The sequence below is a fragment of the Homalodisca vitripennis genome, chromosome 6, assembly GCF_021130785.1.
Source record: "Homalodisca vitripennis isolate AUS2020 chromosome 6, UT_GWSS_2.1, whole genome shotgun sequence".
NCBI lineage: Eukaryota > Metazoa > Arthropoda > Insecta > Hemiptera > Cicadellidae > Homalodisca > Homalodisca vitripennis.
This window is the reverse complement of record NC_060212.1, coordinates 121,853,831-121,871,450: the sequence shown is the minus strand read 5'-3', so window position 1 is coordinate 121,871,450 and position 17,620 is coordinate 121,853,831. Positions and strand designations below refer to the sequence as shown.

At 35.4% G+C, this 17,620-nt stretch overlaps 2 protein-coding genes across 2 annotated transcripts in view; one reads left to right on the top strand and one right to left on the bottom strand.

The window, feature by feature from the left end:
* Positions 1-16,407, bottom strand: part of LOC124365544 (pre-mRNA-splicing factor syf1 homolog) — a 109,935-nt gene extending 93,528 nt beyond the window's left edge. The window contains exon 1 of the mRNA XM_046821534.1: positions 16,321-16,407. Within this exon, the coding sequence (XP_046677490.1) occupies positions 16,321-16,407 (87 nt within the window). The remainder of the gene's footprint in view (positions 1-16,320) is intronic.
* The window catches only part of LOC124364863 (receptor-type guanylate cyclase gcy-4-like), a 68,071-nt gene continuing 66,270 nt past the window's right edge, over positions 15,820-17,620 (top strand). The window contains exon 1 of the mRNA XM_046820656.1: positions 15,820-15,885. The gene's annotated coding sequence lies outside the window, so the exon portion shown is untranslated. The remainder of the gene's footprint in view (positions 15,886-17,620) is intronic.

Sequence of the window (17,620 nt, the reverse complement as noted above, 5' to 3'; positions counted from 1 at the left end):
TAAACTATGATTAAATCTCGCTCACCTACGGATTAGCACTACACATGATTTTGAGTACGCTCCTGGGGAAAGGCTGAAAGGATGAACCAAAGAAGTCCACATTTCTAGAGAGTTCATCAATGACATATTCGAGAAATCGACAAACGAATTTCACGTCTGAAAGAAATCAATCAACATCCGCGCTAGTTTTGGTTCCTTACCCAAGTCAAACGGGAGGGCATCGAAGTGATCAAAGATAACATACAAACCTCTGTTCTTATGTAATGTTTTTAGCTGGACATTCCTAAAACAAACGTGAAACACGTAAAAAGTGATGTGATCAGTCTACGAGCCAACCTTACTATTTTACATATTCGGTTATCCATATGGCTAGTTGTTGCCGATTTAACCTTTTTATACATTTTTCCATCCTTACTATTTAAAATATTCGGTTTTCATGTAGTTAGGTGACGTCGATTTAACCTTTGAATACATTTTTTTCCAGCTTTACTGTTTTAAATGTTCGGTTTTCATGCGGTTAGGTGACGCCGATTTAATCTTTATTTGCATTTTGTGCTTACCACGTAAGTTTGCTATAGTCCCTAGTTCATGAGGCTATCTTTGTGCGATAGAAAGTACGGATAATTCAACATGGAATCTGAGCAATATAGCCAAATCCGAATTCCCATCGTTTGAACTCCATATGAAACGTCAGAACTTCGTCAGTTACCATTTTATTACATTATTTCTGACATTTGCTTAGAAGAATTTATCTTGGATAATTACAAAGCAACACCTCTAGTTTTTAAAATGTCTCGACACTCTGTCATATTCGCTTTAAAATTTACTATATAATTTAGGAATTTGGTCGTCTTAAGCTGTTAATGACATTATTAATGTATGACGTAGGTCTGAAGGTCAAGCAGCGAGGAGGACGAGGAGTATTGTTGTGATAGCGAGACTCTATGTGTGGTCTGTTCACACGCCCCCTGCTAATGAATTGTTTCGTTTTGGCAGTGACGTACAAGTATACCTCAAGGTTAAACTGGGAGGGAGGGGGTATTCACAGTCTCATATGCCATCAAAGGGGGGAGGGGGTAGTTATTTTCTCTTCGAAATGAGAAACTATACGTATAAAACGTGCTGGGAAAAATGTTATCCAAATTTTCGAGGAATTGTTATTTGAATTAGATTTAAAACATTCTTACGCCATATATTCCTTGCTTTGTATCAGGCCCTGTTTATTATGTAGCAGTTACCTAATTTGAGAAATAAAATGTCTACTCTCTCTAAGGCCGTACCCAGAAAATAATGGTGATAGATTCTTGGTATTAAGAAATCCCAGCGTAATATTAATATATGTAATTATATTAACATTAATATTATTAGCTTGGATATTGGTGGAGAGAGGAGATGTGAATCGTAACTTCGCTACGACCTTGCTCTCTCTCTTTCTCTATTTGTATCGACAATTTAGAACGGCTCTCTCTTATAAACATTCTTCAATTTTAATTCAAAGCAAAATAAATTTATAAATCTACAATTGAAAATTGATTACACTAAAATGCATAAAATGTGTAGGTTTGTTATAAACAGTAACGTATTAAAAAAAATTTCTTAACGCTGAAAGATTCTTAATTTTTTATTATTCACTTCAGCACCGACATTCTGTAATACTCTATTGCACGCTCTGAAGTTGTGCTGTCCATCTACAAAGATGTAGCTCATAACATAATAATGACAAAGCTATTCGTATAGTATGATATAATTAGAACCTAGTAGAGTAAGAGTGAGAGAGAGCACGAGAAGAAGAGGGGAGACTACCAAGGCTACCTTGAGTTTGTTCTGTCTTCTTCTTCTGTTTGTGTGTGCCAAATTCTGTGACCGACCATGTTACACCTAGCTATTCGTATAGTATGATATAATTAGAACCTAATAGAGTGTGAGAGAGAGAGAGGGAGAGAGAGAGGGGGAGAGGGGGAGGGAGGGAGGGTAGTGGGGAGGGGAGGAGTAAGGGGAGGGGAGGGGGAAGAGGGAGGGTGAGGGGGGAGGGGGGAGGGGAGAGGGAGAGTGAGGGGGAGAGGGAGAGGGAGAGTGAGGGGGAGAGGGAGAGAGAGAGCATGAGAAGAAGAGGGGAGACTACCGAGGCTGCCTTGTGTTTGTTCTGTCTTCTTCTTCTGTTTGTGTGTACCAAATTCTGTGACCGACCATGTTACACCTAGCTATTCGTATAGTATGATATAGTTAGAACCTAGTAAAGAGAGAGAGAGCACGAGAAGAAGAGGGGAAACTACCGAGGCTGCCTTGTGTTTGTTCTGTCTTCTTCTTCTGTTTGTGTGTACCAAATTCTGTGACCGACCATGTTACACCTAGCTATTCGTATAGTATGATATAATTAGAACCTAGTAAAGAGAGAGAGAGCACGAGAAGAAGAGGGGAGACTACCGAGGCTACCTTGAGTTTGTTCTGTCTTCTTCTTCTGTTTGTGTTTGCCAAATTCTGTGACCGACTATGTTACACCTAGCTATTCGTATAGTATGATATAATTAGAACCTAATAGAGTGAGAGAGAGAGAGAGGGGGGAGAGGGGGAGGGAGGGTAGTTGGGAGGGGGAGGGGAGGGGGGAGGGAGGGGGGAGAGTGAGGGGGAGAGTGAGGGGGAGAGTGAGGGGAGAGAGAGAGGGAGAGAGAGAGCATGATAAGAAGAGGGGAGACTACCGAGGCTGCCTTGTGTTTGTTCTGTTTTCTTCTTCTGTTTGTGTGTACCAAATTCTGTGACCGACCATGTTACACCTAGCTATTCGTATAGTATGATATAATTAGAACCTAGTAAAGAGAGAGAGAGCACGAGAAGAAGAGGGGAGACTACCGAGGCTGCCTTGTGTTTGTTCTGTCTTCTTCTTCTGTTTGTGTGTGTCAAATTCTGTGACCGACCATGTTAAACCTAGCTATTCGTATAGTATGATATAATAATAATAATAATAATAATAATAATAATAATAATAATAATAATAATAATAATTTTATTCCATCAATAATTTACAAAGTATAATTCACAATAACTTTTTCGGAATTTACTGACCACTATTACCAGTAGTGTGGCCAGTGATATAATCTATTAATAATATTAATACACTTAATCTAGAGTCCAGCAACTTATGTAGTTATTTAAAATCGAGCCTCCAATTGTAGTGTTTTCTTTTTATTTTATTTATTTTTTTAATACTACTGACGTGTACCAGAGCTGATAGGTTTCTATGAATATCCAAATATTGTTGAATAACGCCGGCCAACAGTGATTTTATTTTCATTGGTTGTCTAACCTGCTCAGAGAGCAAAGTTCAGTTTCGCTCTCAGACAGAGGTTTGTCCAAATTGTGCCTGATTCAGTCATGCATTAGCCGGCGTCACTCTGGATACTCAGTGACATAATTCATCAAAAATAAATACTAAACTATCCATTTACAATTTACTATCCTATCCATATTGTGTTTTCCTATATTTTGTTTAAACTGTCACAAGTGGCTGTGTTGTGAAAATCAATAGTTGTGATTGTGTGGTAATTAATCCAAGTGATACAAGTATTGTGTTGTGTGTAACTTGGAATATATATATTGTGTTGTGTGTAATTAGAACCTAGTAAAGAGAGAGAGAGCACGAGAAGAAGAGGGGAGACTACCGAGGCTGCCTTGTGTTTGTTCTGTCTTCTTCTTCTGTTTGTGTGTGCTAAATTCTGTGACCGACCATGTTACACCTAGCTATTCGTAATAAAGTGTAATTAACGAAGTAGCAGTATTTGGAAAACCTTGCTTTGAAAAATCAATTTAGATTTGTTTGAGATATAGTATTTCTCATAGTAAATTAATCAAATGTAGCGCTGTGAACATGTTCGATATTTTATATAGCCTATGCTCAATTCAAGTCGCTGATATAACGTTTGTAAGGGTATCTCTCATTGTAACGCACACCAAAATTAGCGCGCAGCACACGATTGATTTCATATTTTAGGAGGTATCCATCTATCGATTTCTTGAAGAAACTTTATTACAAAGAAGTGAGATCTCAGTATAAGACGGAGATTCCTCTTCGCGATCATGACCATCAAGTAAGGAAGCACGACAATTCTCATGTCGAAGGACACAAGTATACCAGTACTAGGTAACTGTAGAGGTGAGTATTAGCCTTAATCTCCATTGTGTCTGACCGCAGAGTTTTTAAAGTGTCTCATTATACAGGAAGAAGCCTTAACTTTATCCTTCTTGGATGCGATGAGATTAAGGGCCTGTCCGGTGGATTAGAAAATAGGATTAGGTAATTACTTCCAGTGGTCACAGCTAACTTCAGATATATTTGGTGATCATCCAGCAACGGCGTCTGATGGTAACCTATATGCGAGTCATCTGGTCCGATGATCTTGTAGAACAAAGCGAAGAAAAAATTGGTACTTATGGATTCTTCTCCAGATACAGCAGGACGCCCATTTGTGGAGCTTTCTCATTTAGAAAAACTTAGGATTAAAGAGTAAACAAATGTACAAACTTCTGTTTATTTGTCGATAACAAATTAAAAAATCTAAGATGCCTACTTCCATAACGGACCTTCTTTACTACAGTTATAACTTGATTTTCAAAACATTTTCCTCATACAATTCTTTGATAAAAAACATTTTTTCTACATACGAGGAACTGGTATAAATAGCATGAGTAAAGAAGAACATGTTTTTATAACATTTAAAATATAAATAAATCAAATAAAAATGTTTGTAAGTATAGAAATCTTTTTGCAAATACATGTTTTGCCTAATAAACGTTAATTATCAATAAAACACGTTATAAGAAACAATAGTAAGCTGTTTAAGAACTAGAAGGTGTTATTTTCAAAACCCATTTGAATAACTACTAAAATGAGTTTAATGTAATTGCATTATATAAAGAGTATAAACTTATAAAACGTTGTAGAAATGTGCTTTAATGCCTCATTACTATTTCTTTTTATTAATACATAAAATGAAAACATTTGAGTCACAACAATCACAATGTGAGGCGAGAGCTACAGGAGTTCATCATACATTTCAACAAGAAACACATACGTCCTAACTTATTTGTCGTTATTTGCTACAGACTGGGTGTTATTGGCTAAGAGAAAGAAATGGAACCTCTTCATGGATTAGTCTGCTGGGCATTGACAATACGCAGTTTATAGGCAGCACGGCGCATGCGCAGCGCTGTTGTGGTCGTGGGCGCCAAGTTATGTTTCCGGTCTACCTTTCTTCGGAATGTGTCCATTAAGAAGAGAACTTAAAGACTTGCATAAAAGATTCAGGATTTTTGTAAATGATGTATCGTTTCATATCAGAATTCTGCGCTTCAGAACCACGATTTCAAAACTGTGAATATTGTTTAACCGTCAAACATTTTACAAAATAAAAATTAAATGAAGACAAAATTAAAGTTTTTTACAAATAAGAGTGCTAGTTTTACTTACGAACGTAATCAAGAACTCAAGAACCAATTTGCATTGTACAAGCACCCGACTTAGTTTATCGTAATATCGATAAAAGAGTTTCCCTTGATAAAGTAAAAGATCGTGATCCGTTCTAGTTTATGGTGAGATTAGAAAGAGAAGGCTATGAAGAGTGTAAGAAAATAACAAATGATAAATTTTGTAAGTCTACGTATACCAGTCGTCAGACACCTAAATATTATTATACCTCCGTCAGCCAACGACATGGGGATATGCTGATAGTTCCAATTTGCAACCAAGTAGTTAATCAGTATCTTCTTAGCAAACGCTGATTATTTATTTGATGACAGTTAATATGTGTTTATATAAATTCTAAAAGAATATGACATGTGGTAAAATGTATCAAATGAAAATGGCGTGGTTTAAATCAACTTCTGTCTTGAGTGAATTGATTTATTCTATCCATTTCACAGAACGTTAATGTGCTTATAAAATTCAAATTGGCTTTGGGCTCCTGGCAGCATACGCTTATGGTCATTATCCAAAGTTCTATTTAAATTCAGTTATCCACTTTGTATCAATTCAAGTTAAATTAACAACGTATAACATTTCAAACCTAGAGGCTCTGGTCTCTACCGAGGACGGTTTCATAAATCGGTGTAAAGTCAGAGAGATGACAGTACTGGTGAGTAACGACGCTATTTTCAGTTGAAGTCATCTTCTGGAATAGTTACTACGAATTGCAGCCGTAATAGATTATTGTTGTGTGTCACTAGTTTGAAACATGTTCGTCGAGTGATTTCCAAAACATGGAATCATTCCAGAAAATATCGTGATGATTCCAAGAACAACAGAGCCTATACAGCTGTTTCGATACATCCAAAGGGCTTTTAACTTCTTTATACTTGATTTATTACTACAGACGAGATAAACAATAGTTATAGGATTGAATCCCCAGATGAGAGTCCACATAAAGACGAACTGTTTCTTTTGCTAGGATAACAAAGATTCGAGTGCTGGTTCTGTATGTATGTAAGTAATAAAGGTCTTCCACGATTCAGAAAAGGGAAAAGAGCTCGTATCTGAATGTGATTAACCTTTATTACTGATTCGGAAAGGAATGTGTAGCGCTGAAATTCTAAAAGTAAAAAGTTTAATGAGACCCAAGACTACTCTATTTTTCATACGTGGTTTCCTCAGACAAATTATCTGTCCACAAGAAATGTTGCTGGCTGAGAAGAAATTTCGTTCAGTTAAGGTGAAATTACTAAAAGGAATGAGTATCAGTAACTTTTTAATTTCAATGTGTCGCGTGAGTACTTAACAAATATTTCATATTCAATCTAATTGAAAATTGATGTCGAATCCACTAAAAGATTGTACCAACTGAACCTAGATACAAATCAGTACTCCCGTCTTCCTAAATTTGTACGGTCTTAACAAATTTCCCTAGTATTAAAAACAATTAACTAATTAAATAATGTATAACAATAAAAATTAATATTAAAAAAACTGGGATTGCCAGTAGCTATGTCTGTTGTCATGGCATTTGTTCGGCAGATAATCAATCACTCATTGAAAGATAACACGATTCTTAGTATAACATTTTTCACATAAGAGAATTTGGACTGAGATCAACTTGAAAACAATGCCAACTCCACTGTCATATTTCTGTATAAGACTGCATTAAAATAAAAATCATACTGCTGCAACATAATAGTTAATAATCTGCCATTTTGGAGCATGCTGAAGGAGTGGAGAGGTTCCTGGGGACAGGCTAACCAACATTCCATAGGTTTGACCTGGAATGACCATGTACTCATCGTATATTCTACAGTTTTTTTATTTTATTTTATTTTACATTTTTATGTTACTCAGGCATATATGTGTATATGTAAATAAAATATTGGTGGGCAAGATTTTACACCCTTCAGGTTTTGAAGATGAATTTCTTTGGTATTAAAATAAGTCGAATATAGATCTAAGTTCACACTATAAACAGCCATGATAAATAAAATCTAGAATGAGTATTTAGACTAAAAAAACGGTTTGGTTTACGGTCAAAACTTATATTATCTGTTAGTCATTTCACACTTTTCATGTATTCCTGGATTGCCCTAAATCTGTTAAGAGTGTATGGAGTCTCGTGTGTCCACACGATATGCATAGCATTGTCATGTCCATTGATTGCCATTTGAATATTTCATCTGTGTAGTGCTAGATTTTGATTTTGACACAAGGAGGAGCTCAGCATTATGATGAATAGGCCTTCTAATGTTTTCGATATACAAGCGCACATTGTCTCAAACGCACAAATATAATTTACTATTTTCACCTTAAATAATTCGCATTGTTAATATGTTTTGATTTTCTTAGTTAAACATTTTTGTATATCGTTTAATGATATTCAAAGTTTATCATTGTAACTTGTCAGTTTCAAAATTTGAATTACAATTATTGTGCTTCATATATTTAAACTATTGATCACATATACTTGTTGTGTGTTTGAAAGTTGTATTATCAGTACTTATTTATTGCTGTATACTCGTACATTAACAACATTTGTGGATAACATGACTTTAGCGTTAGTTATTTAAATGAACAACAGTACTTGTTCTGAAAAACACCCATGAATAATTTATTGTATATTGATTTAAAACAGCGGAATTTTATTGTGTGTAATTTCGTCCCGTCTTAACGGTTGAAAATGTAGAGACCGATATATGTGTAATGGCTATGCGAGTACATTGCTGCTTTTGTTGTGTTATCTGTCGAAGGACGCTGTCTGTTCTCGTTAAATGTAACCTCTTATCTATGTAGGTTAGCATTTGTGTACGTTTTGGACAGTGTAATGTAAACATCGCTGTACATAGATAAGACCCTTAAGGTAAGGGTCACAGCGTTGTATATAAAAATAAACCTAAAACATTTTTAGGTATTGAAATTATGGCAAATGGTATGGCTTAAATTCGAAAAAAATGTAAATCAAAGTCTCGTAAAGATATTATAAAACAAATAAAATGGTAGTCAAAATCAACCAAGTTATAAAAAAAAACAAATATACATTTTGGGGTACACATATTAATATTTTGTTGAGGACTCGTTAAGAACGAGTTATTCAACATTTATCTTGAATTAATTGTTATTTATTAATTAATTATCTTAATTGTGGTTAAGTTATCCACAATTTTATGCAAATATTAAAATATCACGCAGCATAGGATTGGCATGTGGTTGATAAAACATTTCGGATAATTGAATCTCTTTATGAATATAATCTACTTGTCTAACTCTGATAATTACTACATTAATAGATAGGATTAGGATCTGAAAGATTTTAAATTTATTTTACCAAATACTGTATTCATTTTTTATCAAATTCTTTATAAACTAATTTTTTTGTCAAATTCTTATATCCAGTAGATATAGACAGAGTGGTTTTAAATTCATTTTACCAAATAGTGTTTTTTTTATTAAATCTCTTTAGGAACTTACCTCATTGTCAAATTCAGAACCACGTCATTATTAGATAGTGCAATAATTTAAATAAAACTAAAAGTGTAATATGATTAAAGCTGTCCTAAAATTTGCTGGCTAAGCGTTAGCGAATTCGAGGAGCTGGAGAAATTTAATTTATGTTTATCCGTCCGCACGATACCTAGAAAACTAAGTGATTAATTGACTTGAAATATTAAAATATTTCATTTTTGTATAGGCAACACTGAGTTCAATTATGGTGCAGGTCACTCCATGAGTGTTGTCTGAGCGTTAACGAATATTTGTACATTGGTCTCATGAGTAAGAGATAAAGTAGCAGAATTAAAAAAAAAAAAAAAAAAAAAAAAAAAAAAAAAAAAAAAAAAAAAAAAAAACTGAGTACAATCATATGAGATATGAACATGTAACATTTTTATTCTGAGAAAAAAAAGTAGAGTGAAAAGTCGAAGTCGGTGTAAAGATTTGATTTCAGCGCACTCTTGCGTTGTATCTCCCTAGATCAACGGAACTTGAATATTATTTGAACACTGCAATGAAACGTAATGTGAATGTGTGATGTTGCAAGATATTTCGAGAAATATTTCATCTGTACACCTCTGAAACATAGATAAGAATGGGTTTTTATGATGGTGCATTTCAACCATGGAATTTGGCTAAGCGTCATTGAGGCTTACCACTCAGTGGGGTGACACTGTATCTATTTTGTCTGCCGGGGGATGAAACATTTAGTTTCTGTATGCCTGACTGTAAATATCTTCACAAGACATCTCGAGGATTTGAAATTAGCATGCAATCTCGGAGAAGCCACTAAGACGTAACACGTGATATTACTTGTTGTATCTTTGGTCGTGTGGCCACAGGTAAACATTTGAAATGTAGAAACATTTTACTTTCAAGACCTTTCAAAGAAGATTCAAAGTGGCTGACAAATTACCTCCTTTGCAGTATGTTTTGTAAAGCATTATTCCTGAAAATCTAGAATTCCCAGCTCAAATCTGGCAGGTAATTGAAATTCGTACAAACAAATCTGGTTTTTTGTTGTATCTCCAATGGTTAAGTCACAAAACCAAACACTTGTAAAATCTGACAAAACGTTATATCTTGAACGCATATAACTTTTTACTACGACTGTAAAGTAGAAATATCTTTCGCTTTAAAACTAAATGGGTGCTTTAAAACTAAAAATAAATTGAAGTGCTTGTATAATTTTTAAACTTCTACAAATTACTGTACTTTTGTCGAACAAATGAAGGGAAAAGATAAGGATAGTTAACATGGGTGTTGTGACATGGTTTGCTTCACTCACTGGCGAACCTTCGTCCGGATTGAATAAAAAACAAGTTTTGATTATCCCCGAATTCCAATACTACTAAAGTGGCTGAGAGCGGAACTCTCAACTAGCTAAAGACCTGTTACATGTATGCAATACATACATACACACTTATATATACTGTATATATAAGTATATAGTAATATGGTGGTTCTAGCGCACTTTGGGTGCAACAGAAACTCTTTCTTCGTGAGCTGGCTTCGTGGTCTTGCTTCGTGCACCCAGAAGTGAGCTAGAACCACCATATATATAAATAATGGATGGTCAGAAATACCACCAGCTCCTTCTATTTTTGGAACAGTAGCCTATTTGTAGTACAATCATAATGCTAATTTTGTTTATTGTCAAAATTGACCTCCCTACTGACTATATCACCGGCATTTCTTGGCGTCTAGGCCTCGTCAACGTGGGAATTATAGCGATAACACGACTGCAACGTTTAAATTACTAGATCCCAAAAACATTACTTCAAGTAAATCTTTGATGGCAAAAGTACATAAACTCTGTTATTGAAATTAAATTATATATTATATTAGACATCTTGCATGCTTAACGAAGGGAAATTGGTCTTCTTAACGTTGGTTCTTACCAGAAGGTGTTCCTCAGGGTAACAGTCTTGAACCTATTTTGTTACATATTTTCAAATCAACAGTAGTTTGTGCCATTAGTGTATAGGCATTCAAATGTTTGTTAAATTAACTTGTCTTCTACCTGTGAAGATAGAAGAGACTGTCACAAACCACCTTTGAACTTCGCAGTATGAACCAGTGGTGAATTGGAAATGGTGTAAAACTAGATGCAGCATACTCCCCTATATTATGTGTCCTACAAGGCCCTAGTAACAAAGTGAACGGGTACAAGTAAAGCATGGTACGACAACAGTGAGGAAATTGGCGATGTGCTAGATTTAGGTCTTATATTGAACGACAATGTAACATTTGATTAAGTAATTGTACTTACTAGACGTTAAAACACTATATTTGTAAGGTACAATATCATCAATCTGTACTGAAATATAATATATTAGGAAAACGAATACAACTAAACACCTTCGATTTTTTATATGTAGCTGAGTTATTAAAACATCCATTTCCGGTACATCTTTTATCCACGGAACCGAATTCGTACTAGCTGTGTCCGTAAGTATTAATTTTACATAATATAGTACAAATCAAACCAAAAACATCTTGTAAATATTGATATTAACATATTGTATAGTAAATAATACAAGCAATTGAGTTCTACCTTCTTGTGTAGACGATTAAAGTCAGTAACGAATTTGCATGCTTAACCCTTCTAGTGAAGCAGTTTTTATTGTATTAATTAATTAATGTCTGAGCTTATAGCTAATGGGTTTGGGATCGTTTTTGGTGGGTTCGTGGTCAGGACTTCGTAGCAGCATCATTACTTCGTAAAGCTAGTAATTTTGTTCAAGTTAAATGGAAATATTTTTATTAAGACATTTATTTGGGAATTTAGCGTCAATGTAAAGGAAGTGTTCAGGGATATAGGACAACGTTGTAAAGGCTGTGAAAATTTTAAAGCCAGTCAATGATTCGTCCCAGACAAGTGTATCCAGTACATTATATAGGGTGTTACAATAAATTACTTTTCTTAATTACTACAATAAATTACTACAATAAATTACAATAAATTACTACAATAATTCCCCTTCTAAAGGTTGCGATTTATTTATTGGTACCCCCTGTACTTTGGTGTAAACCAATTAAAACTTAATGTGAAAACAAACACGCTGTTACATTTTAAACAAGTGATTTCTATCAATCTGCCATGTAAGCTGATAGAATCAACAGAATTTGAGTTGATGACAGGAAGATGAGATAGTTGGACGGTAGTCAGGGAACTCCAAGCAGCGCTAGAGATAACTGCGCCTCCCACTTGTACAGGAGATAACGGCGACGCCTGTCTCATTATCTCCGGTCTATCAGATCGTCTGTGTAGCTGCGTCGTAGTAATCTCTCGTAGGCCGTTCCTTAGTACAATGTGTAGGCTGTTCAGCTTCAATTTATTATTAATCGTATCTACAACAGCGTATAATATGGTTATCAACGCCAGTTTCATTTGCAGTCTTTTTTAAAGTAGCTGTGTGTTATCCGTATAATTGGTGAAGCATATGTTATAGATTTGTAGGAATCATAAGTTACTAATTCTTGGAAGGTTTTGTTTTGCTTTACGTCTAAAACGCATTGTTTTCATTGTTCAATTTTCCTTAGAAAAGAGGTCAGCAGCAAGAAACTTGGAACAAGCCTCGTTGCTGATTTCCTCTAGATTAAAGTTGATTTCCTTAATTATATAATATCTGGCGTTGGGAAATCTTCAGTTACAAATCCACTTTGGCTCTTTAAAACATCAGTCCCTAAGTGTTCATTGCGAACCCTAACAGTTACAAACCTCTAGTAGTGGTAACCTGTATTGGCTACTGGAACTAGGATTACCTAACTTTTACTGTAGAAGTCTCCAGCGTTTGGGACTGATTATGCCAGGAGCCACAAGGTCTTCTAGGGCTTGAATATTCATCTGCATACGCTTTAACCAAAACAGGTATTTTTTGTTAGCCCACACTAAACCAACTCCAACCTAATCCAACTTTTTTATAGGTGTCTACATATTTTAATATTTAATTGTTCTCTTAGGCATTTAATAATAACGCGGTCAAACCTCATCTAAAGATCGTTGTGGGTTGAAGAAATAACCTCAGACACCTGCCCTTTAGTGTTCACCGGGTTATATGTCTGGTGTAATAGATTCGCCGTCATTTCCTTGTATAGAAGCGACGAATAAATTACGACTTTGTTTATTTTATAAATCGATGTCGGCAAAGAGACGCGAGGCTCTTGCCAAGCGTCGGCGTTTGGCAAGTTTTCAGCGAACTGGTCCCGTTGTAATAAAACTGAGATACTGTAGCATGTTGACATCGCATGCAGAATCTAGTTTACAAAGCTAGATTAATGATGCTAGATCGATAAGGAAATAACAACGTAAATGTATGTATTCTTGTTCACACAGCTTCGGAACATTAGTAACACAATTAAAAAAAAAATAAATACGAGTATTTCTGGCTCGCTGTTTGAGAATCACGATTAAGTTAACAAACTCCATATTCTGTCATCTGTTAAATTAAGAAGACTCTCAACTGCGAGGCCCAAATATTTCAAAATTTGAATTGTTTATAGAATCCTTTAAGCGGCTTCGTCCTCTAATTTCCAGTTAAAGACACTCATCTTCTCACATTTTTCTACCTTTGGAAAGGATTCTAGAGTATACAAAACTTTACTTTATTCGTCTGTGAGTGACAGTTTTGACACTGGTCACGTAAGCCAAAGAACAAAGATAAAAAACCAGATCTGTTTACTTGAATTTTGCTTAGTCTCTACCATTGTTTGTCAGTATTTGGAGATGTATGCTTTATTATTTTCACGAATCAGTTATACAATTTAACAACAGGTGGGAGAAAATGTAAGAGAAAATAATAAGGTTAATTAAAATTAATTACTATTGCATAATTAACTGACATCTGTATTTTGAAGAGACTATCATGAGTGTCCTATATAGGCACTAGTAGGATAATGTCAAAGTGGTGTCATAAAGTGGTGTCAAACACTATTATTATAAAATGTCATTGATTAATACGTAACATTTGGTAGCTATATTTATTAACTTGACACAAATGTCAGTAACTATGTATATAGTTATTTTATAGCACACTACGAACATAGTGAAGGTCTCAATCTGGAACTCCAGCAATTAAAATAAAACTAACGAAAACAATATCTTAGGTGCTTATTGTAAAACTTCTATTTTCTTATATTGTTGTGTTTACGACTACCTCATCATGTCTTAAAATCACTCCATTGTAACTTTCTATTCATTTGATTAATTTAGGATGTATAAAAATAAAGTTTTTGGAGTTAAAATATTTAAAGAAGTAGAAAATTCCAAGTAAATATTCACGTGTTGCAAATTGCGAATAAATTTATTATTAATACCTAAAAGCTTAAATCTCATGTCTTACACGCTTATGAATCTCCATCGCACCAATTAAAGTCTTACATACTAGGAATTACAGTATGTACCTAAAGTAAGAAAGTTAGCGAGTGCTATATGTGAAAGCGGGCAGGGGTGTTCACTGTTAGATTGAATTAAATTTATTCAACGGTATTACTATTAATATGTTATTTCTACTAGTGACTGATTCCCGACTTTTAAGGGAGTTCTTCCTGCCTTAAAGGTATTTTTTATTCATTATGCGTAACGTTTTTAAGGAATAACTGTCCATATACATTAGATAATTTTTATTGACGTGCCCGAGATTCGAACCTGTGACCTCTCAGTTAGAGACGCAGTGTTACCACTACGCTACGGCTACCACCACTATACAAGATTCTGCGAATCGCCACTATATTGAGTGATGGTTTAGTTCTGTATCTCATACCACACTAAACCTTCGAACTAAACTCTCGAACAATGTAGAGATTACCAATTCATCCTTGTAATGTAAAATTGCAATGTTTGACGTGCGATGTATCCACTATCCTTGTGATGTAGGGAAGACAGGAATCCACGTGGTTTGGAATTCACATAGACAGCTTTGGTTGTCATTGTTCATTGGGTCGTAATTAATAACACTTCAAGTCGTTTTAGCCAGAAAGAAGTCTACACACCTTGTCTACTACGTCTATTCTTTCGCTTCTTCTTTCATTTATATTCTTTTTGGATATGTCTGTATCTCCAGTTAAAAGTGCGTCAATTTCATTATGATACCTTCAAAGGAAGAACTTTAGTACGTTAATAATGCCAAAGTCTCACTCACTATTATTAGCCAAGAGTAATATTATTCGTGTACTCTAGAGGTTGTGAATTTGTTGAAATATTAAAAAAAACTTATATACCGGATGAAGGAGTCCACATCCAGAAGTACTTCCTCTGCTCTTAAATGAGAATGACAACCAGTTTAGCGTACTCATCATGTTGTTAACAACGAAGCCATCTAAGAACAACCTGTTCCTGCCATTGTTACCCAAACTCGGCCTTGTTCGTACTCTTGATGAATAAATTAATGTGTGGCCTCTGTTGGCAGTCACAGGATGTTATTTCTGGTTGAGTCATCCATCAATTATGACAATTAGACAAACATTGTTTTCCCACATTATTAATTCTCAATTGGGATTCAACAAAAGATGTCAGAAATTACCAAACTTTTCCAGCTTGTTTCACTGAGCATTGTAGATAATTATCTTGATCAATTTCTGGACATTTCAGTTTAGGCATTATATTTTCTTCCGTTCAGATAGACAAATAATAATAACTAAAGAATTAAATTAAATATATTAACAACTGCACTGATTAAGTAAAAGATGCAGCGAATAGCTGTATACTTCATTCTGGAATGTCGGAATGTCCGCATGAATCTGTCGTGATCAGCAAGGTACAGTATGTAATTATTCTGAATGTCACTGACTAAGATACTAGTTACAAAAATATATTAGTTGGGTTAAACGAGTACAATATTGTTTTGAGTCATAATAATAAATTAAATATTTTGTTTCAGGAATATCAGAAAGATGAGACTTTGATATCGCCATAATCTACAAGCTTGGTGAGTTAAACAGTGGGTAAATATTTAACTACATTATACATAAAGTCTCAGTTCGTATTCGACATATTGTTTTAAAATTCATTTAAAGTGAAAACTTAGCCCTTCTTAAAATGTCGTTGGTACAATAAAACCTCGTAGTTCAAGTATTTATTTTTAGCACTGCAGCAGTGTTGAAAACGTTGAAGTAATATAAAATGTTTCTAAATACATGCAAAATATCTTAGGAGTGTAATCTGGAGGGTCAAATACATTTTCTTCTATGAACGTGGTCGTAATTGCTTTATTTCGGTGCTTTTGACCCCAAAGTTAATATTTTTAAATTGTATTTCTTTTAAAACTATAAAACCGGTTAGGCTAAGTTACTAGGTGGACTGTAAAGTATGACGCCCACTGCGACCGGACCAGTCCGGCCCGGCACGGACCGGACTTTTATACTCTGTCAAAATGCACGCGATCAAATGGACACTCGCCCACTACGACAGGCCTGGCCCGCGCGTATCCGGCCTCGGTTGACTGTGCCATGCCTCATGTGCTAAGTCCGCCCGGGCCGGACCGGGCCTGACGTAGTGGGCGAGTGTCCATTAGATCGCGTGCATTTAGACAGAGTACAAAAGTCCGGTCCCAGGTTGGGCTGGTTCGGGCCGATCGCAGTGGGCGGGAGTCCTTTTGATTGCGTGTATTTCATCGTAAAAAAAAACCGCCGGGCCGAACCGGACTCTCTCGCAGTGGCCGCCGTGCTTTATTAGACCCCTTTTGGTCGGCCCAACGCCATGCCAGTGCGATCTTGCTTTATCGATACAAATCACTCCGCTGAGAACAAGAAAGTGTCTAGCACAAAACCCTGTAACATGTCGTTATTATACATTCTCTATGGCCAAACACCATATTTCATAGTTGCCTCTATTCATAATTATATTAAAATTTGTTAACCACTAAGTCTTTCGAAAATATTTATATCTTCCATTTCACGAGTGAGGGCATTACGGATGTTTATTCAGAACGAAATATGAAAGTCGTGGAGCGACAAATTGTACAACATTTCAATCTAGCATTTCGGCTGCAGGCGTTGTCCAAAACTCGAGTCAAACATTGAATGATTTCCTTTTTCAAAACGATAAACCTTCAAACAACCGTAAAAGAGCTGAATAAGCTACGATATTACTTAATCACACTTGATTCACTTCCTACGGGCCAGGCTAACTAAGCAAATACGCATGTTATTAGCCTTTGACCTCTCAATGAACTTCTCTTGTGACCAGTTAGGTCCGGGATATGAATCATGCAGAGCTGACTCTGCTCGTAGGCTTGTAGACAATTTCAACTGCCAACTCCAAGCATGCATCGGTCATGTTTGTCTTGGCCGTGTAGCACGTGCAGGATTTACAGAGCCTTCAACGTCAGAGATAAATCTCCGGCTGGTGAGTCACCTGACTGTAGCTAGTACGTGATCTGTGCCATCTCCCAGAAACTTGATAGGCGCAGTTTACACTGTTCAATTGGAGTTGTTGTTTACAAATTACCATGTTATTGAGAGTTACAATTACAAGATTCATAACTGTCGATCTATTACGTAACTTCATGGTTATTTTTAATGTCGAATAATATCGCTTTTTCCCATTACCAGGTGTTTTATTAACTAAAACAGCCGTAATTTATTTCTAACTTTGGAGCAAAAATAAAGGATTTGGCTATACACTGCGTGCTGTGTAAAATTCCAGTCCAAGATCAAATACAG